Source organism: Hyperolius riggenbachi, chromosome 12 (assembly GCF_040937935.1).
Source record: "Hyperolius riggenbachi isolate aHypRig1 chromosome 12, aHypRig1.pri, whole genome shotgun sequence".
Classification (NCBI taxonomy): Eukaryota; Metazoa; Chordata; class Amphibia; order Anura; family Hyperoliidae; genus Hyperolius; species Hyperolius riggenbachi.
This window is the reverse complement of record NC_090657.1, coordinates 143,625,676-143,652,055: the sequence shown is the minus strand read 5'-3', so window position 1 is coordinate 143,652,055 and position 26,380 is coordinate 143,625,676. Positions and strand designations below refer to the sequence as shown.

At 47.3% G+C, this 26,380-nt stretch overlaps 1 protein-coding gene across 1 annotated transcript in view; it reads left to right on the top strand.

Moving 5' to 3' along the window:
- Window positions 1-8,252, top strand: part of L3MBTL1 (L3MBTL histone methyl-lysine binding protein 1) — a 74,366-nt gene extending 66,114 nt beyond the window's left edge. Inside the window, exons 21-22 of the mRNA XM_068264540.1 lie at window positions 1,372-1,434; window positions 7,313-8,252. Coding sequence (XP_068120641.1) covers window positions 1,372-1,434; window positions 7,313-7,447 — 198 coding nt within the window. The 3' untranslated portion in view covers window positions 7,448-8,252. The remainder of the gene's footprint in view (window positions 1-1,371; window positions 1,435-7,312) is intronic.
- Window positions 8,253-26,380: the final 18,128 nt, after the last annotated feature.

The following is a 26,380-nucleotide window of genomic DNA, read 5'->3' as shown; positions in this document are numbered from 1 at the left end:
ATCTACTACAATATCTTTCACATGAAAGCAATAACAAGAAATAGGAATTTCCCCTTAAGAAGTATATAATTAACACTCTGAGCTGCAGCAGATTCAATATATCAAACTTTATTTGCCACCACTTTAAAAACAATTAAAACCAAGGCATGACCAGTTGACCACCTGGGCCCCTAGATCCCAATGACAATAACAAATACATATGCATATAAAATGTATATAAAGCTTCCTCCGAACTGATCCAATAGTGATGTCATCACCCCATAATGTATTCATTAATTAAGTGGTAAACGGTGTGGAGTTGGATCCATTTCAGACAAAACTGGAAAAATGGTGGTATAGAGTGGATACAACAAAAGGAAATACTGCATATCTGCTGTGCAGAGGTACGTCAAAAAGTGCACTAGTGCATAGCTAGTATAGCAGCTATAAATAAGTGATCATTATATATAAAGTGCATTGGGCATAATATAAATGTGATACCAAAAGAGAGAAAAACATAAGGAGTCAATACTCGTAAGACATACAAATCCTTAGAAACCACCAAACTAGAAACGTGGCAGTAATCGGTGAAATAAAGTAAGCAAATGTGGCAAGTGAGACCAAAGAAAAAGATTATGCCAAATGAATCTGAAGAAACATAAAAGAAAAAGAACTCAAAGCAAAGGATGCCAAGTGAAGGATGAAAAGAAACAACCAAGGAGCTTACCGAGATGAAGAGGGTGTGATGGTGCTGGGGCGGACACGCTGGCGCTGCTGTGCCCGTCCGACTAGTTGCGCTGAAGCTACATCAGGGGGACAGTTGTGTAGAGTTGTCGCGGTTTACATAACAATCGGAGGGTTACGTATTGATGCGGACAAGTCCGTGGCGTGACCCAGCATGCCACCGCCATAGCGATCACACTACTGTGTCCGCCTTCTGCTGCTGTTTACAGAAGTCTGTAATTGGAATGCTGCGCAGCATTCCAAATACAGACTTTCATGAATCCACGTTGCACTAAGCTGAGGGAAAATGATGCTATAGTATTATTATTGATCTATAAAGCGCCAACTAATTACGTGGCAGTGTACAGAGTGAGAAACAAACATGGAGTACATAATAATACAGACAATGGCATACGCAGAATATAGACATTCGTTCATAATACAAAATTGGTAAACACAGTAGTGACAGTGACAGACGTAACAAATAAAATGTATAGCAAATTCCCAGCTAGAAAGAATAAGAGCCTTGCCCTTGTGAGCTTAATCGTAAGGAGCAAACCTTACATTATAGCATACATTACATTATACCATTACATACAGTACATTAGAGCAAAACAAAATATTGCAATACTAAGATAATACTGATTTTTTTAAATCTATTTTATGCAGGTGTATAACTTTGTGCAGACACTAACAGGCTGTGAGGACCAGGCCAGGCTCTTCAAAGATGAGGTGAGATGTGCTACATTACAACGGAAACATCTATAACTTTACTCAACAGCTGTCTGGATTTGAATTGCTCTGAGTGAAAATAAGACCCCCCTTCCCCCCGTCAGTGATGAAGATAGGTGCTGCAACAAGCATTTCAGACGAAATTGGTCAAATGTATTGATCAAAGAAGCTGCAAAATCTCGGGGCGACGTCAATTGGGTGCGCGCCGGTAACAACGAATGTGATAGAACCCCCAGCCTTTGCCCCCTCAAATGTTAATATGCCTCCCTTGTGGTGTGCATTAAAATATCTCACCTGTGTGGGCATTGCGAGTGTCCAGCTCCTCCTGTGTAAAGCCATTGAGGCGTGTGTGACATCACGGCAGCCATGTGGGCAGTGATTGGGGAAGCAAGAGGAGCTGGACACTTGTGGCCCTGAACAGATGACAGATTTTAATGCATGGGGGGGGGGTCACATTAGCATTTGAGGGGACAGTGGTGGAGGCAGCGGATGCGGTATCATTTATGCTGAAATGTTCATGCTGAAATCGATCAGGAATCATCCTGCGGTCAAATTTGATCAGAGAAAGATCTATCTCTTTGTCGACCTACCCATACATTGCTAGATGTATGGGCACCTTAAGTCAATGACTGGTGAGTTCTCTGCCCTGCACCTCTTTGCTACAAGTCTTTGTGGATATGCAGCCACCTCGTCAATGTACCCAAATATTGTATTGACGACCCCCACCAATCTATTCCTGGGAAAAAAGTCTCTTTGTACTTTTTCCATACTTCGTACTTGAAAGTGACCTTAAAGTATGCCCCAACTGCATTCCATGTGTAGTCCCTCCAATGCATAGCGTCCTTCCATGCCCAGTGGAAGCCCCCATTTCATATGCCACCCTCAATTTGCAGTAGCTCCTCCCAGCCCACATGCAACTTCCTCTTCCTTGCAAGTACAGCTCCAACATGCATGCTTTCTGTTCCATTTGCAGCTCCCATCCATGAGTTGCCGTCCCTCTGCTCCATATGCACCAGCCTCCATTTTTCATGTGCAGCTGCTGCCTTCTCCTATGTGCAGCATTCATCCTTAGGGCCAGCTAATGTAGCCTTTAAAGAAATCCAGACCTACCTATACCAGTGTAATTTAGTAGTTGGTAAGCTTTTAAAATGGATCTATACCATATTAAAGGGATACCGAGGTGACATGTGACAATGAAATAGGCATATGTGATAGATGATATTGTTTATCTCATCAGCTTATTTTCATCTTGGTATTCCTTTAACCAGTACTAGATTTCTATATACCCCTTAAATATTCACTTGCGGATCGGGAGCGTATATATATATATATATATATATATACTGTATGCCTTCAGTGTTTTCAGCCAATGTGCATTCACAAGTATGCTCCCGTTATCATCCCGCTGAGCATCGATTGGTGAATGGAATCATGCGTTCCCAAAGCTCATCAAAGTGCCTGTAATGAATGATCACCGGCATCAGCGAGATAACTGAGGTCATTCATAAAGTGAAAATAAAAAACACATACACAACACTTAAACATATAAAGTAAAAAATATATAGATCATGTAGGTGTGATAAGTAGCGATAAGGTTATTGGCGAATGAATGGGAGGAGTGTGATATGTGAAAATACTGTAGTAGGGAAGTTATGGTTGAAAGCATTAAGCTCAGTTAAAGAGGAATGGTGACCACGGATTGAACCTCATCCCAATCAGTATCTGATACCCATTTTCTCAATTATTAACCTTTTCTCAAATAGATCATCAGGGACTTTTTTTTTAAAACCAACTCTTGCTGCTTTATTTCTAGATCTTTAAGGGCAAACGAGAAACAGATCATCAGGGACGTCTGTATGGCTGATATTGTGGTGAAAGTTTTATTGCATTGTGGAAAATAAGGGCTGTTTCCAACTGCCAAGCAACCAGTATCTCCCTCTGTGCATATGTACAGTATATACAGTGGGTTGCAAAAGTATTCGGCCCCCTTGAAGTTTTCCACATTTTGTCACATTACTGCCACAAACATGCATCAATTTTATTGAAATTCTACGTGAAAGACTAATACAAAGTGGTGTACATGTGAGAAGTGGATCGAAAATCATACATCATTCCAAACATTTTTTACAAATAAATAACTGCAAAGTGGGGTGTGCGTAATTATTCGGCCCCCTGAGTCAATACTTTGTAGAACCACCTTTTGCTGCAATTACAGCTGCCAGTCTTTTAGGGTATGACTCTACCAGCTTTCCACATCTAGAGACTGAAATCCTTGCCCATTCTTCTTTGCAAAACAGCTCCAGCTCAGTCAGATTAGATGGACAGCGTTTGTGAACAGCAGTTTTCAGATCTTGCCACAGATTCTCGATTGGATTTAGATCTGGACTTTGACTGGGCCATTCTAACACATAGATATGTTTTGTTTTAAACCATTACATTGTTGCCCTGGCTTTATGTTTAGGGTCATTGTCCTGCTGAAAGGTGAACCTCCGCCCCAGTCTCAAGTCTTTTGCAGTATCCAAGAGGTTTTCTTTCAAGTTTGCCCTGTATTTGGCTCCATCCATCTTCCCATCAACTCTGACCAGCTTCCCTGTCCTTGCTGAAGAGAAGCACCCCCAAAGCATGATGCTGCCACCACCATATTTGGCAGTGGGGATGGTGTGTTCAGAGTGATGTGCAGTGTTAGTTTTCCGCCACACATAGCGTTTTGTATTTTGGCCAAAAAGTTCCATTTTGGTCTCATCTGACCAGAGCACCTTCTTCCACATGTTTGCTGTGTCACCCACATGGCTTGTGGCAAACTGCAAACGGGACTTCTTATGCTTTCTGTTAACAATGCCTTTCTTCTTGCCACTCTTCCATAAAGGCCAACTTTGTGCAGTGCACGACTAATAGTTGTCCTATGGACAGATTCCCCCGCCTGAGCTGTAGATCTCTGCAGCTTGTCCAGAGTCACCATGGGCCTCTTGACTGCATTTCTGATCAGCGCTCTCCTTGTTCGGCCTGTGAGTTTAGGTGGTCGGCCTTGTCTTGGTAGGTTTACAGTTGTGCCATACTCCTTCCATTTCTGAATAATCGCTTGAACAGTGCTCCGTGGGATGTTCAAGGCTTTGGAAATCTTTTCGTAGCCTAAGCTTGCTTTAAATTTCTCAATAACTTTATCCCTGACCTGTCTGGTGTGTTCTTTGGGCTTCACGGTGTTGTTGCTCCCAATATTCTCTTAGACAACCTCTGAGGCCCTCACAGAGCAGCTGTATTTGTACTGACATTAGATTACACACAGGTGCACTCTATTTAGTCATTAGCACTCATCAGGCAATGTCTATAGGCAACTGACTACACTCAGATCAAAGGGGGCTGAATAATTATGCACACACCACTTTGCAGTTATTTATTTGTAAAAAAAATGTTTGGAATCATGTATGATTTTCGTTCCACTTCTCATGTGTACATCCCTTTGTGTTGGTCTTTCATGTGGAATTCCAATAAAATTGACTCATGTTTGTGGCAGTAATGTGACAAAATGTGGAAAACTTCAAGGGGGCCGAATACTTTTGCAACCCACTGTAGATATAAAAAAAAGTTCTGTTTAGCCTATTGCATTGTTGTGGTGTGGTTATAGATAATGGCAGTTAGTGCTGTCTGTTTTTTTTTTATGTCTGCCAGTAGTAAAGAGGATTACGTGCAGGCTTATTGTGGATCAAACAATATGAACAAATTACATGGCGAATATAAATCATTTCTTGAACTCTATGTTCTCACTTTGCAATGTACTGATTTATTTTTTCCCCTCTTTTCACTAACGTTCCTCTTTAAAGCCAATGGGTACCGCTAGAAAAATAAAAAAGTCAGATACTCACCTAAGGAGAGGCAAGGCTCGGTCCTAATGAGCCTTCCCTCTCCTCTCCTGGTGCCCTCGGTGCTGCGCTCGCTCCCCCGTACGCGTCCGCCGCCGCAGGGACTTCGGAGGTCTTCGGGAGCACTTGGGCTTCCGAAGACGGGCCGCTCCATACTACGTACGCGCGAGTGCGTCATAGAGGGCGCTCGCGCATGCATACTATGACCCCGAGTGCTCCCAAAGGCTTCCGAAACATCCCTTCGGCTGCGGAAGTGGCAGTATTTGACCGAACTGGTCGAATACTGCCACGGGGGATCCTGCGCGGGACCGGGCACCGGGAGAGGAGAGGGAAGGCTCATTAGGACCGAGCCTTCCCTCTCCTTAGGTGAGTATCTGACTTTTTTTTTTTTTCAACGGTAAACATTCACTTTAAGACTCTGCCGGATACAGTGTACCACTCCTGCAGTCTGTGGCAATGTCAGCGGTGCTCAGGAATGGATCATGCAGGTTTGAGCAGATACCTAATGGACAAGCCCAGGCATGGTAAATGGACATATTTGAATAGGTCCATGCAAGTTATACATGAGTCTGTTCCATATGTCCATTGGTCTGCTGCCATCTGCTCTGGGAACAGGTCCAGCAGTGGAACTTGTGTGAGCTAAGACAAAGGGTCCTTTCACATTGCTACTGCAGCCTAATGAAACCCTGTGGGTAAATTCATACTTCCCACGTTGTGGTACGCTGCGCCTGAAGTGCCCAATCTAACGTTAGAGCAGATCTACTTTACCATTCAGGACCCGCGGTGACCTGCGGCAATTTGCATCAGCCCGGAAGTCATGTTACTCTATGGTGACGCAGGTTCTTTAAAATGTTGAGGCTTACAATACGCTTCCGCATACTCGAAGCAGGAAGTGACCGAAAGCGCGTCTGGTGACCAGACAAGGAACACCGTGTACTTTCCCTGTACTAGCGCAGTGTTCCCTGAAGGCCTATTTTTGGCGGTGCGATGTGGTGTGGCGTAAGCGACGCACCGCATCGCTAACACTGGTTTGCAGTGTGAAACCAGCCTAAACATTCATGAAATTACACTCAATGAAGCATGAAAACAGCCAAAATTAATTGTTTGGATTTTGTAATTTTTCAATGATAGAAGCAACCATATTGCTTTTTCTGCAAGGGTTTACTGGTAGACATAAGTATGTACTCACTGTTCCAGATGTACACTACCAATGTTCTTCAGTCTGAAGTCATGCTGAGCATCCTGAACTCTGCACTCCTCCTTGGGCTAGTATCTTCCTCCTGGTGATGCATGCCATGCAAGTTCCTTTGTTCCCTGCCCCTGAAAACACAGTTTATAAAGTATGTTACAGATGACAACACTCTTTCACAATGCTTTGTTAAGGCAGAACTTTAAATTATTGCTTAGGCAAGGTCCCCGACACAAGATCCAGATAGGTTATTACAACAGTGATTTTCTAAACATCTTGTTTCTTGACAAAGCAATATTGTTAGTGTGTAATGTGATATGAAACAAAGCCATTTATACAAGCAACCATGGAATGTTGGTGAATGGACCTGTGATTTTAAAAGGAGAAAGCCATATATTTTCCTCGGTAGAGGGAAGTCTTTTGATCCTCGAGACCACCATCCAGGGCTGGGAGCCACTGAGAGTTTAAAGCCGTGCTCCCATCCGTGAACAAGCATGGCCACACTGTGCAGGTGAAAGATGTCTCAGACCTGCGCAGTAGCATGGAGCTCGGTGGAAAAATGTAAGCTCAAACAGCTCTGTCCTACAGGTGAGAGACATCCTGCACAGTGATGCCTGTGCTTAATCACGAATGGGAAGCCCTTGTTGGAGAGGTTCGGCATGGGTTCCCACCGTCCCTGTGTTGGATCTGTGAAGATAAGGGAGTCAGGAAGCCTCTGGATTATCCAGAGGCTTCTCTCTACTGAGGTAAGTATCTAAATGGGGCACTTTTTTTCCCTACAGGAACATGCACCTTTATTCTCCTAATCCCCATCTTCTGATTTGTCCTACAGATGATAGATGGACAGGCTCTCCTGCTTCTCACACAGACAGACATCGTAAAGATCTTGTGCATCAAACTGGGTCCAGCAGTGAAAATTTACAATTCTATCCTCATGTTTAAGAACACAGAAGACTCTACAGACTGACCTACATTACCAGATGTAAACATATTGCTTTCACTAGGTCATGAAGACCCTTTATGCCATTTCCATACTGCTGAGGACCACAGAGGATACGTCTATTGTGCACACATTTTCCTTGAGGAGAACTGAGGAAAAGCATTGATCAAGTTACTGGTTTGAAGTCTGAATAGCTGGTCACAATTATGTGATCATGTCTCACCTCTGCTTTGCAGTAGGAAGAAGTATGACATGATCACATGATTGCCACCAGTCAGCTGATCAAATTGATCATGTGCTTCTCTGTTATTTCTCCCCAAGAAGTATTTATGTATGAGAAATTGATCATCTCCAGAATCGGGACATAAACACCACAATGAGCCGAAGCAGTTAATTTGGGTGCCATTGCTGTGTCGGCATATGATCCAATGTGAACCGGATAGCTGGCCATGGGAACTTGATTTGGGCTCAGATGTTGTGTGGCCAGGTTTCGTTTATCAGTACCATTTCATGAACTGGGCACCAGTTTTCAATTAATCTGTAGCTGAGTGCAAAAGCCACCAAAAATTAAGATAAAAGTACACGCTTTACTGATATTCTAACTATTTCACTAAGCCCACACCTAAAATAACAGGCGCCTATAGAAAACATGTCAAATATGGGACCAACATCTTGTGCCTTCATAAAATTCATTCACATTTCCACTTATCATCTTGTTATTGTATCTGTACATACAGTATATTGAGAAATGTGGCATTGTATTTACTTCTAGAGTTTATTCACACTTCTGAAGGAATGAGATTAATGTTGTCTTTCTAATCAAGGCAGAAAAGAAAATACATTTTAGATAAATTGTGTTGTTTCTTTCTTTACTTAATCTTTTCGGATCAAAGTGATCAGACATACACTTTTGTAATTTTGCCTATTTTCCCCTTTCTGCTGAAGTGTACCATGTACTGCAGATCAGGTGATTTGGGCTCACAGACCATCGGCTACCACCATAGACCGCAATGTAAGTTTGCGTCTATGGTATGCCGGGTGCTTTAGTTAGACACTAGTAATTGCATATACGATCTGGAGGTCGGCTATGATTAGCTTGGCTGTGGTGAGCCAGATTGTTTAGCTGGGCACCAGTGGTGGCGTAGCTTCTCTGGGGTTCAGATGTGAGTAGCCAAGCTCAGCTATGGTGCACCAAGTTGTTAAGTTGGGTGCCGGTGATAGCGTAGCTGCTCTGGTGTTCAGATGTGAGTAGCCAAGTTCGGCTATGGTGCACCAGGTTGTTTAGTTGGGCAGCAGTGATAACGTAGCTCCTCTGGGGTTCAGATGTGTGTAGCCAAGCTCGGCTATGGTGCACCAGGTTAAGTTGGGTGCCGGTGGTAGCATAGCCGCTATGGGGTTCAGATGTGAGTAGCCAAGCTTGGCTATGGTGCACCAGGTTGCTTAGTTGGGTACCAGTGACAGCATAGCTGCTCTGGGGTTCAAATGTGAGTAGCCAATCTCGGCTATGGTGCACCAGGCTGTTAAGTTAGGTGCCAGTGGTAGTGTAGCTGCCCTGGGGTTCAGATGTAAGTAGCCAAGCTCGGCTGCGGTGCACCAAGTTAAGTTGGGTGCCAGTGGTAGCATAGCTTCTCTGGGGTTCAAATGTGAGTAGCCAAGCTCGCCTATGGTGCATCAGGTTGTTAAGTTGGGTGCCAGTGATAGTGTAGCTGCTCTGCAGTTCAGATGTGAGTAGCCAAGTTCTGCTATGGTGCACGAGGTTGCTTAGTTGGGTGCCAGTGATAGTGTAGCTGCTCTGGGGTTCAGATGCGAGTAGCCACGCTCAGCTTTGGTGCACCAAGTTGTTAAGTTGGGTGCCAGTGATAGCGCAAGCTGCTCTGGGGTTCAGATGTGAGTAGGCAAGTTCGGCTATGTGCACCAGGTTGTTAAGTTGGGTGCCAGTGATAGTGTAGCTGCTCTGGGGTTTAGATGTGAGTAGCCAAGCTCGGCTGTGGTGCACCAGGTTGCTTAGTTGGGTGCCAGTGATAGTGTAGCTGCTATGGGGTTCAGATGTGAGAAGCCAAGCTTGGCTATAGTGCACCAGGTTGCTTAGTTGGGCACCAGTGACAGCATGGCTGCTCTGGGGTTCAGATGTGAGTAGCCAAGCTCGGCTATGGAGCACCAGGTTGTTAAGTTGGGTGCCAGTGATAGTGTAGCTGCTCTGGGGTTCAGATGTGAGTAGCCAAGCTTGGCTGCGGTGCACCAGGTTGCTTAGTTGGGTGCCAGTGATAGTGTAGCTGCTCTGGGGTTCAGATGTGAGAAGCCAAGCTTGGCTATGGTGCACCAGGTTGCTTAGTTGGGCACCAGTGACAGCATGGCTGCTCTGGGGTTCAGATGTGAGTAGCCACGCTCGGCTATGGTGCACCAGGTTGTTAAGTTGGGTGCCAGTGATAGCGTAGATGCTCTGGTTTTTCAGATGTGAGTAGCCAAGGTCGGCTATGGTATGCTTTACAATTAAGTATACTTTAAAAGGAAAAGGTTGACTTTTACTTACAGGGGCTTTTCCTGCCTCTGCAGCCTTTTAGGCCCCTTTGTGTCCTCCTGGTCCGCTCCGTTGTGCTGCTGTCACCCCAATTAAAATCTGAAACTGGCTGTCCTGGCCACACACCTCCTTGAACGTGCTCTTGTGACCGGGAGCATTCGTACTGACAAACATCTGCACATGGCTAGGACACTGCATGTGCCGTAGTGCACAACCCAACCCAGTCACATGGCTGAAAGCAGCACACAGAGGAAATCGGGAGGACACTGAGGGACCTGAAATACTACAGTGGAATTAAAGAAACAAGTAAATAAAAGTCAACTTTCACCCCCATCTCAGGCTTACTTTAAGTAACAGTTTGCCTAAGCACAATGTGCTGGGTGAGGTCTCTTATACCTACCCAGGCACAATGTAATCATAAATCATTTCTAACAGCACATTGACACATGGTAAAGACAGGTGTCTTTTCATGTGCTTTTTCTGTATGAGTTACATACCACTCAATTGCTGAGTTCTACCTTCCCATGTACCACCTACAAATAAGGGAATACAGTAGGTGATATGATAAGAAAAAAAAAATCTATTTTATCATTCTGGATTCCTGAATCTAGTGTTCTAATAGTCATCTAGCTCTTTCTTCTTCATCACATAAGTGGAATGCTGCATCTTAAAGTATACCCAAGGCAAATAAAATAAAAAAATAGATGCTTACTTAAGAAGAGGGAAGCATCTGGATCCTTCAGAGCCTTCCCATGTCTTTCTGGCCCCAATGTTGCTGTCCATGGACCCTCAAAAGAGCTTTAGGGATTCTGTTCGTGACGGCGCCCTTCTTCATGCACAAGCGTGGTCATAGTGGGCCTACTAGACTGCAGATGCGCCTGCGCAGAAAGCAGGTGCCACTCGTGCACGAGCAGCTCTGTGCTTACTGCACAGGCGCACCTGCGCTCATCGCTGTCAGACGATCGTTGTCATAGGTTGGCTGGCAGGGGAGGGTTTACAAAAATAAAAGCAAAATACCTTTATTTAATATAAAAAAAATACAGTAAATATTTGTAAAAAAAAACAAACAAACATCCTGGGAGCCATTACAGCCTACCAACAGAAAACTCTGTTGGTGGGCAGAAAATGGGGGGGAATCACTTGCCGAGTTGTACAACCCTGCAGCAAGGCCTTAAAATTGCAGTGGCCTATTTTGTAAAAAAATGACCTGGTCACTAGGGGGGGGGGGGGGGGGGGGGGTTTAACCCAGTGGTCCTTAAAGAACCTCTGTAGAAATTTTTTTAAATGTATGTAAACATAAACAATTAAGAACTACGTTTCTTCCAGAGTAAAATGAGCCATAAATTACTTTTCTTCTATGTTGCTGTCACTAACAGTAGGTAGTAGAAATCTGACAGAACCGACAGATTTTGGACTAGTCCATCTCTTCATAGTGGGTTCACAGGGATTTCTTTATTTTTAAAAGGCACTTAGTGAATGGGAGTTGCTCTGTCCAACTGCCTAAAAAGTGTATGGTGGGCAGGGAGACTGGTCAGCATCTTTGTATAAATCTTTTTCAGGGAGCGTCTTTATAATGAATAAAGGCCATGCTGAGAATACCCTATAAAGAGAGGGATCTGCACACAGTCTTGCTGAAACACAAATCGCTTTTATTGTCACATCACACACACGAAGTACGTGTGACTGTTCTACCATTTGGAGATTGGTACCATTTTCAGATGTACTTTATGCGTGTGATGGGACAGTAAAAGCGATTTTTGTTCCAGCAAGTCTGTGCGCGGATTCCTCCTTTGGTTTTGGTTGAACATTTGCCTAGTCCAGCACCAGCGTCCACATTCCTAAGGTGTGCGGTTCTTTACGAATTGCATTTGTGAAGTCAGTCACTGATGCTGGGCAAAAAGGCCTGGCTCACTATCTCCACTTCTATTCTATTGTGTTGAGGTCAGGGCTCTGTTCCTGAACAAAGGAGCTAAGCCCAAACCCTGAAGAACAACCCCACACCTTAATCCCCCCCCCCCCCCCCAGTTAATTCTTACACTTAGCCAGTTAGGTATCGTTCTCCTGCCATCCACCCAACCCGGATCCATCAGATTACCAGAGAGAAGTGTGATCCTTCACTCCACAGAACACATCACTGCTCTAGAGCTCAGTGCTGGCATCCAATGCTTTAGATTACACTTGGTGATATAAGGCTTGGATGCAGCTGCTCGGCCATGGAAACCCATTCCATGATGCTATCTATTCACTGTTCTTGTACTAATCTAATTGGCAGGTTATACAACGTTTGAAAGTCTGTAGCTATTGACAGAAAGTTGACAACCTCTGAAGTGTGCTCCCAGGGACCAGTTCTAGACTTTCCAGTGGCCTGTTGCAAAATTTGGAGCACCGCCCCCCCCCCCTCCCCCTGGAATCACTGATATATATTATCCATTTAAATCACATCACCGGCGAGAGATCACCATGGTCAGTCAGAGGGGAAGCTTTGGCACCCGACCAATCAGGCGGGGTGCTGGCACCAGACTGGCCAATCACAGCTGCCCACTGCTCCTTTTGCTAACTGGTGCATATAGTCTCGCAGGCGGGATCACAGCACTGTCGTTGGGCCTATCACTGCACTCGATCAGTAGAGAGTTCTAACCACTACGTCACCGTGCTGCCCAGTGATATGGTTTTACCGTAGCATGCCTTGATAAGAGGCATATATCGACACCTCAAACAAACGAAAAAGAGACGGCACACAATTGGCTGCAAAACTGTTGCTGTGTATTATGGAGCAAAGCACTGCATTACATGTTACGGACTTCCGTCCTTCCTCAGATGCATAACCACTAACTATATATCGACACCTCACCTGCTTATGATGTCATAGAGAAGAGTGGCAGGTGCAACCGCTCAAATGAGGATAGGGATTCAGGGATGTGTGGATGATTGGCAAGGGTTTGGCAAAAATTAAATAAAAACAACCTATACCATTCTTTATAGAACTGTTATGCACAGCTACTGGTTACATGATGAACGGTACAGGATAAAGCTGTGGTGTAATTGTGGAGCAAAACATTCACAGAGTATGTTGTTATAGCTAGCAAATCCAGAAATGTATTAACACCTAAATGGGCACTCAGTGGTGCAACCAGAGCTATTAAGCATATCATTATTTAGATTTGTCCTTTGTTGGCTGTCTCAGCACCTCTCAAATTCAAGGACATAAGCACAGCAGGACTGTGTAATGCACTGAATACACGTACTGAATGCATGTCAAAAATGGTGAACTTTCTTATCCCTGTACATTAGTTCTCTGGCAAATAAGTCAAGTAGAATTACGTTAAACACATATTGAAGTAAAATAACCATGAGATAATAAATTGTATGTGTAGTACAGCTAAGAAATGGAACATTAGTAGCAAAGAAAATTAGTAAACAAAGAAAAGAGTCTAATGTTGTTTTCCAGTACAAGAAGAGTTAAAGGGACCCTGAGCAGTGGTAAAAAAAAGTGTCCTCTGGGTCCCCTCTGTGGTCCCGCTGGTGGCTCCATAAACCTGAAGACTTCAGCTGAAGTGCCATCTAGGCACCCGGCGCATCATTGCGCCCATCACCGTAAGGATCCTGTGCATGCATGGTTTAGTCTTTCAAGTACCATGCATGCGCAAGACCCTTACGGTGACGGGCATGATGACATGTCGCGCACCTACTGGAGCCGCCAGAGAGACCATGGAGGGGACCCAGAGGATGCCAAGGGACCTTGCTGGCTACAGGGGGCTGGAGTAAGCACCAAGTAAATCCAAATTTGCTTTTTTTACCGCTTTTCAGGGTCCCTTTAAAAACTTCAGTTGTTACATATGCAAGAGCTTCTCTGAGCACTACAACCCACTGGATCGAATATAATCCTGTTTTCTAAAGCACTTAAACAGCTAAGAAACAATGAGCGACAGTCTGAGATAAGGTTTTACTGCAGGAAAGTATAAAGGGTCATTATTTCTGCTTTGTTTTATAGCGTAAAAGACAAGAGTATGGTTTCTAAACTGTACATATGACAGAATAATGCAAAGTTATAAAAAACAAAAACATATAACTAAAAATAAAAATATGAGACTCTTCTCTTTGCTACTAATGGTTTATTTGTTATCCATACTACACATACAATTAATTGTATCATATTTTTTTTTAGCTTCAGGTTTGCTTTACCAGAGACCCCCCCCCCTCCAAAAAAAAAGTTTTATACATACCTGGGGTCAGTGTTTCTCGGATACCTCATTATCCTATTCGAGTTTGGTCGAATTCGGATAGTAAACTATCCGAATTCACTCGAAGTTCAATATCCGATTTAATCGAATATCCGATTCGACTTCGGATATCCGACGTCACTATCCGAGTCTGTATTCGAGTAAAATATTCGAGCTGGCCTTAAATAGCTTGTAAAACTTGTATTGGAGGTCAATGATGCATGAAACCACCTTTTTTATGAAGAAAAACATCAAGTGATTATGTGGTGATGTAGTAGTTATAAAAAAGGTATCAAAAATAGTAAATTAACTTCATGAAAAGTGTTTGCATGAGAAGGTGTGTCCAAAATGGTTGTTGGAACAGTGTAACGATCGGTGTCAGCAACCAGAGAGAGAATCTGATCCTTGGCGATCCGCAGTATCCCCAAGAATACAGATATACCCGATTATTGAGGATCTGCGGAATCGTCAATAATCAGATATGTCTAACCTGGTGCAACAGTAACAACTCTGAGTAAAGACCACCAGAGGAGCTGGCGGCCTATACTCCTGAGGAATTCACCCCTGAGCGGTGGGTGATATTCCTGTAGCCTGTGGATCCCTGAGCGAGGGACCAAGGCTGGGATGCAGGAAGCCCTGCTAATATGTAAGGTTTTGCCCTGAACTGAGCTAACGTAACACAGTAATAACACAACCTAGTCTGGGGTGTGAGGTCCGTATTCACAACACCCTGGAACTAGTCTGGAGCATAACATAAATGATAATACAATTCCCTAGTCTTGGGTGTGAGTTCCGTGATCATCAACACCCTGGAACTAGTCTGGAGTATAACATAAATGATAATACAGTTCCCTAGTCTTGGATGTGAGGGCCTTGATCTCAACACCCTGGAACTGGTCTAACAAATAATACAATTCAATTAGTACTTTAAGCTATCAAGAATCTGACTCAGTGTGGATTCCCAGCTCCAGCCGGTTCTGGCACACTGTCGGGTCTAGCTAAGGTCTGAGTGCCTTCACGCAAGTGTTAGCAATGGCAGACAACCAGCAACTGACAAGCAGCAGAATATATAGTTGCTGGACTCTGCCGCCCCGCCCGAGCCATTCAGCCAATCATGAGTCCTGCAGGAATCAGCTGATCTTCCTGATCAGCTGACACTTCCCCTGCTGGTATAAAGGTCCTGAGTTCAGGCCCGCGCGCGCGTAGCTCTCCATCTGCCTATGTGCACTAACAGACCCAGCCACACCAAGCGCATGCTGCTGCATGCAAACCGCCGCGTTGGACGCGGAAACAGCCGCTTTGCTGTCAGGACATGCGGCGGCTTTTCCGCATTTCACCATACTACCAGACGCGTGTCCATGCGTGCAAACCGCCGCTTTGGACACGGAGTCAGCCGCCTCGCTCTTGGCATATGCGGCGGCTTTTCCGCGTTTTCTCACAAACAGTCTTCATTTATGTCGTCTTCATCTTCTTCTTCTATATCTTCTTCTTTTTCTTCTTGTTCTATATCTTCTTCAATCTTCTTCTTCAATCTTCTTCTTCTTCAATCTTCTTCTTCAATCTTCTTCTTCTTCTTCATCTTCATCTTCTTCTATATCTTCTTCTTCTTCCTCTTCTTCTCTATCATTATATTATGTGTCTTGGTTTTCCTTTCTTTTGTAATATTTTTTTTTACTTCATTTGAGGAAATATTTTATTTTAATAACACCATCGTTATATTTGTGTTGATGGCATAATAGGTAGGTAGTGGCACATTGCAAGCCACAGCGCCTTTTCTGTGTACCCTGGCGGTGGTAAAACACAGACATCAGCAGGAGGAGGAAGTAGTTGCAAGCTTGCAGCTATTTGTAGTGTGTGGTAATAGTCGGTACTCGGTAGGAGAGTGGGTGGGCAGGTGGCAGCAGAAAATAGTTCTTCTTCTGTTCTCCCTGGCAGTGGTAGCAGCACACAGACAGCAGAAGCTCAATGCAGCTACAGGAGGAGGAGTAGTGTGCGTCAGGCAGTGTGATGTGACTGACATAATAGGCCCTGGTTCCTAGCTGTGTTACCAGGGCTGTAAATAAACAGCATGAGGTTCCAGACAGCGGTCGTGAAGCCCACATTGTGTCCAATACACAATTGGGACAGCACAGTTTTCAACCCGGACACCTCTAAATTAATTACAATTTTTTTTTTCAAATGGATGCAGCTATTTTTGAGCGTAATAGCTGGTGGCGCATGGGCAGCAGCACCTTGTAATGTGTTCCCTGGCAGTGGAGACACAGACAGCAGGAGGAAATACAACAGCAGGCAGCATGAGGAGGATGAGTGTGTGTGGCAGACTGGCAGCAGGCAGGAGGGCAGGCAGCGAGACATAGTAGGCCCTGGGTCCTAGCGGTGGTTCCAGGGCCGTAAATACACAGCATGAGGTTCCAGACAGCGGTCGTGAAGCCCACATTGTGTCCAATACACAATTGGGACAGCACAGTTTTCAACCCGGACACCTCTAAAATAATTACAATTTTTTTTTTCAAATTAATGCAGCTATTGTTGAGCGTAATATTTGGTGACGCATGGGCAGCAGCACCTTGTAATGTGTTCCCTGGCAGTGGAGACACAGACAGCAGGAGGAAATACAACAGCAGGCAGCGTGAGGAGGATGAGTGTGTGTTGCAGACTGGCATTTGGCAGCAGGCAGGAGGGCAGGCAGCGAGACATAGTAGGCCCTGGGTCCTAGCGGTGGTTCCAGGGCCGTAAATACACAGCATGAGGTTCCAGACAGCGGTAGTGAAGCCCACATTGTGTCCAATACACAAATGGGACAGCACAGTTTTCAACCCGGACACCTCTAAAATAATTACAATTTTTTTTTTCAAATTAATGCAGCTATTGTTGAGCGTAATAGCTGGTGGCGCATGGGCAGCAGCACCTTCTAATGTGTTCCCTGGCAGTGGAGACACAGACAGCAGGAGGAAATACAACAGCAGGCAGCATGAGGAGGATGAGTGTGTGTGGCAGACTGGCAGCAGGGCAGGCAGCGAGACATAGTAGGCCCTGGGTCCTAGCGGTGGTTCCAGGGCCGTAAATACACAGCATGAGTTTCCAGACAGCGGTCTTGAAGCCCATATTGTGTCCAATACACAATTGGGACAGCACAGTTTTCAACCCGGACACCTGTAAAATAATTACAATTTTTTTTTTTCAAATTAATGCAGCTATTGTTGAGCGTAATAGCTGGTGGCGCATGGACAGCAGCACCTTGTAATGTGTTCCCTGGCAGTGAAGACACAGACAGCAGGAGGAAATACAACAGCAGGCAGCGTGAGGAGGATAAGTGTGTGTGGCAGACTGGCATTTGGCAGCAGGCAGGAGGGCAGGCAGCGAGACATAGGAGGCCCTGGGTCCTAGCGGTGGTTCCAGGGCCGTAAATACACAGCATGAAGTTCCAGACAGCGGTCGTGAAGCCCACATTGTGTCCAATACACAATTGGGACAGCACAGTTTTCAACCCGGACACCTCTAAAATAATTACAATTTCTTTTTTTTTTTTTCAAATTAATGCAGCTATTGTTGAGCGTAATAGCTGGTGGCGCATGGGCAGCAGCACCTTGTAATGTGTTCCCTGGCACTGGAGACACAGATAGCAGGAAGAAATACAGCAGCAGCAGCAGCAGCAAATGTAATGTGTGTGCGCGCCACTTCATGTCCCCCTCTCGCCGACAACAGGGGCCAGGAATTCGCCTTCCACCAAAGCCTGGTTCATTTTGAGAAACGTCAGTCTGTCCACAGACTTGTGAGACAGACGAGATCACTTCTCAGTGACGACTCCACCGGCTGCACTGAAGCAACGCTCTGACAGTACGCTGGAAGGGGGGTAGGAGAGCACTTCCAGGGCGTACTGCGCAAGCACGCTCCAGATCGGCAGGTGCTTGACCCAATACTCCATGGGATCAACAGGGGCCACGCTGTCAAGCCCGCTAAAGGACCCCATGTAGTCAGCCACCATGCGGGTCAAGCGCTGCCTGTGACTGGAGAAGGATGCTGCTGCAGGCACCTTCTCTCTAGTCCTTGGCAGCTCTACACTCATGTAGAGCTCTTGGGTCAGAGACAGCAGGTCTGTGGTGCGCGTGCGCTTGCTGCTGGTGGATGCAGGCACCTGCTGCTGTCTCTGTGCTGGCTGGACAGTGTGGGTGGATGTCTGAGGGAAGGCTTTCTCCAAGCGCTCAACAAGGGACAGCTGCAAATCCCTCATTTGTTGCGCACGGTCTCCTCCTGCAGGCAGGAACTGGCTGAGCTTCCCCTTCAGACGTGGGTCCAGCATCATGCAGATCCAGATGTACTCCCTCTGCTTCATCTGGATCACCCTTGGGTCCTTGCGCAGGCACCTCAGCATGTGCGCTGCCATTGGGAAGAGTCTGGCCACGTCTGTTGGCACATCATCGGCAGCCCCAGAGCCGACATTGCTGTCCTCCTCTGCCTCCTTCACCTCATCCTCTCTCCACCCCCGCACCAGTCCAGCTGCGCTCTGCTGCTCCCCCGCATCAGCAGCAAGGTCAGGGACCTCCACCAACTCCAAGCCCTCCTCCTCAGATGTGGCATGTGAAGCTGCCTGCAGCTCCTGCTGGTCCAAGGCTGCCGCTCCCTCTTCCACCAGTGCATACAGGGCCCTGTCCAGCACACACACCAAGGGGACCCACTCGCACACCATTGCATGGTCCCTGCTGACCATGTTGGTGGCCTGCAGGAAGGGTGCCAGGACTGAGCACACCTGTTGCATGTGCCCCCAGTCCTCTGTGGAGATGATGGACGGGAGGTTGGTGGCGGCACGCCCAGTTGCAGTGATGGAGGCAACTGTTGCACGTGCAAGGTACTGGCTGACAGCCTGCCTCTGTTCAACCAGACGCTCCAACATCGCCAGGGTGGAGTTCCAGCGAGTTGGAACATCGATCATGAGCCGCTGTGGCAGGTGTAGCTCCTTCTGCGCCTCTTCCAGGCTCGCTACGGCTGTAGGTGAGAACCGGAAATGACGCATGACCTTCCTTGCCGCCTCAAGGAGTCGGTCCATCCCCTGGTAGGTCCGCAGGACTTTTGGACTACCAGGTTCAGGACGTGCGCCAGGCAGGGGATGTGGGTCAGGTCTCCCCTGCTGATGGCAGCAACCAGGTTTGCCCCATTGTCGGACACCACCTCTCCGAATCTGAGGCCTCTGGGGGTCAGCCAATTCCTCTCCTGCTCTCGGAGTTTGGCCAGGACGTGGTTCGCAGTCAGTTTGGTCTTCCCCAGGCTGACCAATTCCAGCAGCGCTTGGCAGTGGCGGGGCTTCACGCTGCTGCTGAGGCGGTAGGTTTGGGCTGGTGTGCCGGAGGATGGAAGCGGATCAGAGGAACCTGCTGCTGTTCCGCTGACCCTGCATGGTGGCACCACCCACTGCGTTGTTGGTGCTGCTGCTCTGACAGTGCCCGATGCTGCTCCCTCCTCCTCACCCCCTTCCACCAAGCTGACCCAATGTGCGGTGAAGGACAGATAGCGGCCTGTCCCAAACCGGCTGCTTCATGAGTCCATGGTGACGTGGACCCGTTGACCCACCGCGTGCTCCAGCCCTCTCCCGACATTGGCCATTACAGAGCGGTGAAGTGCAGGGATGGCCGTGCGTGAGAAAAAATGTCGGCTGGGGATTGGCCAATTGGGGGCTGCACACATCAGGAGCGCATGCATGTCGCTCCCCTCCTGCACAAAGGAATAAGGCAGGAGTTGGGAGCACATGGCCCGTGCCAGCAAACCGTTCAGCTGACGCACGCGACGGCTGCTGGGAGGCAGAACCCTGACCACCCCCTGGAAGGTGTCGCTGAGCAGGGTCTGGCGAGGCCTTTTGCTGGCACAGTAATCAGTGGAGGGAGCAGAGGAGGCCACTGAGGACTGGCTGCCAGAACAGGCCTCAATGTCGGCGGCAGGAGTTGCAGAGGGAGGAGGAGCAGTGCGTTGCTGACGCACTCCGGCTGGTGCTGCTGGAGGAGGTGGAGGGGGGCGGGTGGCTGCTGCCGACGGCTTCGCAGTGGTGGCGGGTCTGCCACTGCCAGCTTTCTTTAACTTCACGAACTCCTCATGCTCGTGAAAGTGTTTCCCTGCAAGATGGTTGACCAGAGAGGTGGTGCCAAACGCAGAGGGCTCCTTCCCTCTGCTGAGCTGCTGGCGGCACTGGTTGCAGGTGGCATACTTGCACTCCAAATATGGCATGGTGAAAAAATTCCATATTGGGGAGGTGAAGTTGCCCCTTCGGCTGGAAGGTGCTGCTGCCGCTGGTCTCCCTGTGGTGGTTGGGGGGGGGGGGGGTTCTTGGTACGGCTGGTGGTGGCACTGGCAGAACTCGTCTCCTGATCAGCACGCTGTGTGGCCTGCATACTACGCCCGCTTGTGATCCTGCCCATGCCTGCGATGCTGATCCTTCTAGCAAGGCCCACAGACGCATCCTCCTCCTCCTCCGAACTGATGACATCCCCACTCCCAGGACCTGGCACCCAGTCTTTGTCCTTCACCCTGTCATCATCATCCTCCCCCTCCGCAAACATGTCCTGCTGGGATCCCCCAAACTCCCCTTCTGCATGCATAGGCGGATGGACAGTCAACACTGTCTGACTGTCCAAAGCATCATCCCCCAAAGTGCCCATGAGCATTCCTTCCTCCGCCAATTCTGCCGCAACAGCATTCCATAACCCCACTGCACTTGGGGATAACAAGGTGCTGAGTGACAGGGTGCTGGTGTCGCCCGCTGGGGCTGGAGAACTGCACTCCTCCTCCTCCTCCTGCTCCTCAGGCAGTGCTGGTCGGCTGCTGCTGCTCTTGCGAACAGGAGTGGTGGCGGGGGTGGAGGACTCGGTTCCAGAGCTAATGGTGGCCTGCTCATCCACCATCAGTTCCACCACAGCGTCTGCGTCCTTCTCCTCAATAGGATGGCTACGACCTGGCGGTGCGAGGAACATCTGGGCCACACGCTGCTGCTGTGTCTCTGCAGCGTGACTCCCAGCTGTTGGGCGGCCAAGGCGTTCACGGCCAGTGGCTAATGGCGGAATAGCCACTGGTGCAGACGCAGAACTGCGCATGGTGGTGGTGGCGCGGCTGCCACGCCCACGATCTCCTCTCTTGGCGATGCCCTTGCTGCCCCTGCCCAAACCGCGGCTGCCAGTGCCAGACATTGTATATTTTTAATATTGGCCAGGCTCCCCCTCTGTGATTGGCTGCAGTCAGAGGGCTGGGAGCCCTCTGATTCGCTTGTGAGGACTCGAGGTGACGTCTGCCGTGACGCTATCTGAGCTCGTGACGCTATCCGAGCTCGGATAGCTATAGGATATCTCCGGATAGCTGCTTGCTATCCGAGTGCGCTCGGATAGCACAGCCCGGATAGCTAATACTATTCGAGCTCGGTATTCTAGCTCGAATAGTGAAAAAAGAGCTAGGATATCCGAGTAACTCGGATATCCTAGCTCAGATGAGCATCACTGCCTGGGGTTTCCTCTAAGAGATATGTAGGGATATGTAGAGGGTGCACTTCTCTTGTGCAGCCTGGCTGTGACTGACAGAACTAAAGAGACCCGATACCGAAGCTGCAGGCAGCGGAGGACGGCGGCGTGGGAGCTATCCGTGCCGATGGGGCTGGAGGAAGCCCCAGGTATGTATAAAACTTATTTTTTTTTTTTTGAGATCTCTGGTTCCTTTAAGTATTCACAGACTACTATTTGTGAAATATAAGAGGGTGAGCGGACTGACAGTGGGTGTCTCATCCTGGCCAGAAAATGCTTCTATTTTGCATGGGGAAAATCGGATTCAGAAGTTAGTCATTAATTAACTGACAGCTTGATTATTTAATTTAAAGTGTACCTGAGATAATGAAAGCAAATGAATTTACACTTACCTGGGGCTTCCTCCCGACCCCTATAATCTATCTGCTTCCTCTCCATCCGCTCTGCTCCCTCAAGGGCAGCGCTATCAGCCCCAGTGAAGTCCCTGACTGAACCAGTTTAGGGAGCACTGCACGGTCAAGGTTCTGACAGCGCACACCCCCGATCATGCAGCCGGGAGTGCGACCAGGGGCGCACGCAGCCAGGAGCGGACATGCACAGTGGCCACAACCTGGCTGAATCGTGGACTCCATAGCAGCAGAACAGAAGGGCCCGGATAAACATGGAAGGAGCTAACATACTACAGGGAGCTGGAGAAAGCCCAGGTTAGTATAACTCCTTGTGCTTAGTTTACTTTAACTCTTAGGGCTAGGACCTACTTTGGCAGCGTTTTGAGATCGCTTTCAATCACTTGCGATTTCCCAGTGTAAGTGGAAAGAGCGGACCCCACTGGAGCGACTGTGATTAGGGAAATTGCAAGTGCAGGACATGCAGCATTTTTGGGAGCGTTTGCACTCTAATGTATTGTATAGGAGCAGGGAAAACGCTTACAAATCGCTACCACAAAGCACCAGCGATTGCGTTAGCACTTTGCAGTGGGTCTGTGTGCATTATAGCATACATGTTAATTCAGAGCTTGCATACAGCAAGTAAAAAGAACAAGATCATAGAATGATATGGGCAGTGAGCGGACATGCAGAATTATTCTGCAATGCAACAGCTATAAAGCCTGCTGCACAAATGGGTGGTAAGGCAGGTAGTGCTGGGTAATTTTACTGGTCCTAACAGCAGGCAAGTATCACCGAAATAATAACACGTGTGCCACTATTGTAATGCGTGGCATAATGCATGTTACCCTTTTAATGCACGTGGCACTAATAGACAGGTGCCCCTGGAGTTAGTACCGATAAAATTGCAGTGCGCTGCCTATGCATGACAAAATTACCAGCTTTTTGTGCATCAGGCCCATAGTGTGAATGCACCTTTAGGGCTCTTTCCCACCAATGGCTGACAGCAGTACACTTAAAGGACAACTGAAGTGAGAAGAATATGGAGCCTGCCATATTTCCTTTAAAGGGACACTGAGGAGTGCCCGAATTTAAATGAGTACACTTACCTGGGGCTTCTTCCAGCTCATCGTAGGGGGTGAGTTCCCCCGGCGTCCTCCTGGCTCCTCTTCTTCAGCCTCCGCCGGCTCCCGTTACCGGCGTCACCCAGGCCAGCTCTTCCTAGTTAATGACGCATGGCGTCATCACGCCGGCCGCTTTGTGTCATCACAGCGGCCGGCGTGACAGGTCTGCGCATGTGCGGAAAACCCGTGCATGCGCAGACCTGTCACACCGGCCGCCATGATGATGCGAAGCGGCCGATGTGATGACGCCATGCGTCATTAACCAGGAAGAGCCGCCACGACACCCGACACGGGTGTCGCCGGTAACGGGAGCCGGCGGAGGCTGAAGGAGAGGAGCCAGGAGGACGCCGGGGGACCTCACCGCCTACGGTGAGCTGGAAGAAGCCCCAGGTAAGTGCACTCTTTTAAATTTGGGCACTCCTCAGTGTCCCTTTAAAACAATATCAGTTGCCTGGCAGCCCTGCTGATCTATTTGGCTGCAGTAATGTCTGAATAACACCTGGAAAAAAAGCATGCAGCTAATATTGTCAGATCTGATAATAATGCCAGAAACATCTCATCTGCTGCATTCTTGTTCAGGGTCTATGGCTAATTTTTATTAAAGTAAGTATTAAAGGCAGAGGATCAGCTGGATAGCCATGCAACTGGTATTGCTTAAAAGGAAATAAATATGGCAGCCTCCATATCCCTATTGCTTCAGTTCTCCTTTAAAGAGCACATTCAATCTAAATGTCACATTGTATGGGCCCTCTTCTAATATAAAATAATTATTTTTCTTCTGAATCACTCCTGGAGGTTTGTGTCTGCCACCCTCCGGCGCATATCCTGATAAAGAAAGTGCCATGGTGGTTTTCTGCAAGAAGGTGGGTCTTCATGCCGGAAGATGGTGGACACAGGGCTCTGGGAGTGAATCAGAAGACCTAGCAGATAATTATAACTTTACCAGACCTTAGGCCCAATAACGACACTAGAACCCACGGCAGCTCCATCTCCCCACCCTGAGGGCAGCAGCATCATTCCCCAGGTTTGCCCTCCATCCCCCTCCACACACAGTCAGTTCTCCTGGGCTTCAGACTGCTTCCCCCCCTGTACGGGCAGCCAATCAGGAGTCACGGCATGCCCGGAGCCTTAAAGGGAAGATCCCTAATCTCCCTACCTGCCTTTACAGTGGTTGCCTTAGACTCTAAGGCTTAGAGGTAACCCAGGTTTGTAAGCATAATACTTACGATTTATTATCCCTCCCTGTTCCAATACTTACTACACTATATTGGGCTCTCGGTTTTCTGCTTCATACCCCTCAAGGAGTGGCCAAACTGACAAACCTGACTGACATGGACGCAGCAATTCAGAGATTTTATTATAACGTATGTTAGGAGAGGATCCATACAATATAACATGTAGACTGTATTTGCTCTTTAAAGCGGAACTGAAAGAAAAAAAAAGTGTTTCACTTACCTGGGGCTTCTGCTAGCTTGGTAACTGTTGTACCGTCAACTTGTAAGTCCATGGCAACTTCGCCTGCGTGCCCCAAGCCACACATATCCTTCCTCGCGATTCCGCCCGCTAATAGCACAGGACACTATTGCAGGTGGGAACACAAAGAAAGATAAGTGTGGCCCAGGGTGCAAAGGCACAGTTGGCGAGTCGGCGGTAACGGAACTAGCTGGCGAAGGGGGAACGTAGGATCATGGAGGACTGGCGTGGGACAGGAAGGCTGCAAGGGGCTGGCAGAAGCCCCAGGTAAGTGAAACACTTTTTTTTTTCAGTTTCGCTTTAACTGCTTGTCTGAAGCTCCTGTTTATTTGCTATGCAGCCCGAGCTCTTGCAACGATCTCTTGCATGGGCATCTGAGCGGTCATCACCCCTGGACACAACATCCTGTGTTTTTTTACGGGGCAATGACTGCACCGTGGCCCATATGCAATTACCGTACAGTTTTCTCCTGAGTATACTCCTATGTGATATTTTCAAACTTGTCAATAAAATGTCTTTTAAACCAACAGCAAGCAAGAAAATACTTACAATAATTTTGACAGTACTTTTTCATCTACTTTTTGGTATTTTTTTCAATTGCAAAGTGCTAAAAAATTAGTCTAAATATATACCTCCCAACTTTTTGAGATGAGAAAGAGGGACACTTAAGCCACGCCCCTGATCACGCCCCATCACACCCCTAGCCACGCATACCTTAAAGATTTCATAAGAAAAATAGGTTTTATAATTCAAACCACACTGGTCCTTTCTATCCTGGTTCATTTTCCTTCATATTAACATTTTAAAATTAGTAATATATCAATTTAAAGGATGGGAACAAAGTTTAGAGTCAGTGGCAAAGCAATGAGCTATGGGCCCTGGGGAGAGTTTTACATGGGGCCCCCAAGCACTCTATATATAACACTTGATACGTGCAACAAAACCTGCCAAGGTCATCCACAGAGGTGCAAGAAGGGGATGGGGAACAGTTTGCTAGTGATTACTACTATTCAAAGCATCTATAGAAGTGATTATTACCACCACAGGAGCAATAAACAGCTAATACTTTGGTTGAGGAAGGGCCCCATCTGGCCCAAGGGCCCAGATGCGGTCGCTACCTCTGCAATCCCTATTGCTACCCCACTGTTTAGAGTCAAACACATTTTTTAGCAGAGAAATATATATATATTTACATAGAAAGAGGGACAAAGTCCTGAGAGAGGGACAAATGAGGAGGAAAGAGGGCCAGAGGGACAGGGCTCCCAAAGAGGAACTGTTCCTCCAAAAGAGGGACAGTTGGGAGCTATGCAAACAGAAGATGAAAAATTATCTTCTAGGATAGGGGTCCCCAAACATTTTGGATCGAGGGCTGGGTCAACATACTACAGACTGCTGGGGGGGCCGGAGTATACAGAAAATGATGTAGAAGTATTTTGCGGGCCAGACAGTGAAGCATACGCAGGTGACAACATGCAGTCCAATTGGACAAGTGTCACCTGATGTGGAATTTGATTGGAAACCAGCAAATTACTGCTTTCTGGCTTCCATGTGGATGGGTGGTGCCAGCACTGCTATTCTATATGCGGACCACCAATATTTAAAGACCGCATCTATATGTAATACTTTTTGTGTGTAGGGGGCCGGTAAAAAAACCTCAGGGGCCACATTCGGCACGCGGGCCTTAGTTTGAGGACCACTGTAGGAGAAAAAGCTAATTGCATATGGGCCCGTGTGTCACAAACGCTG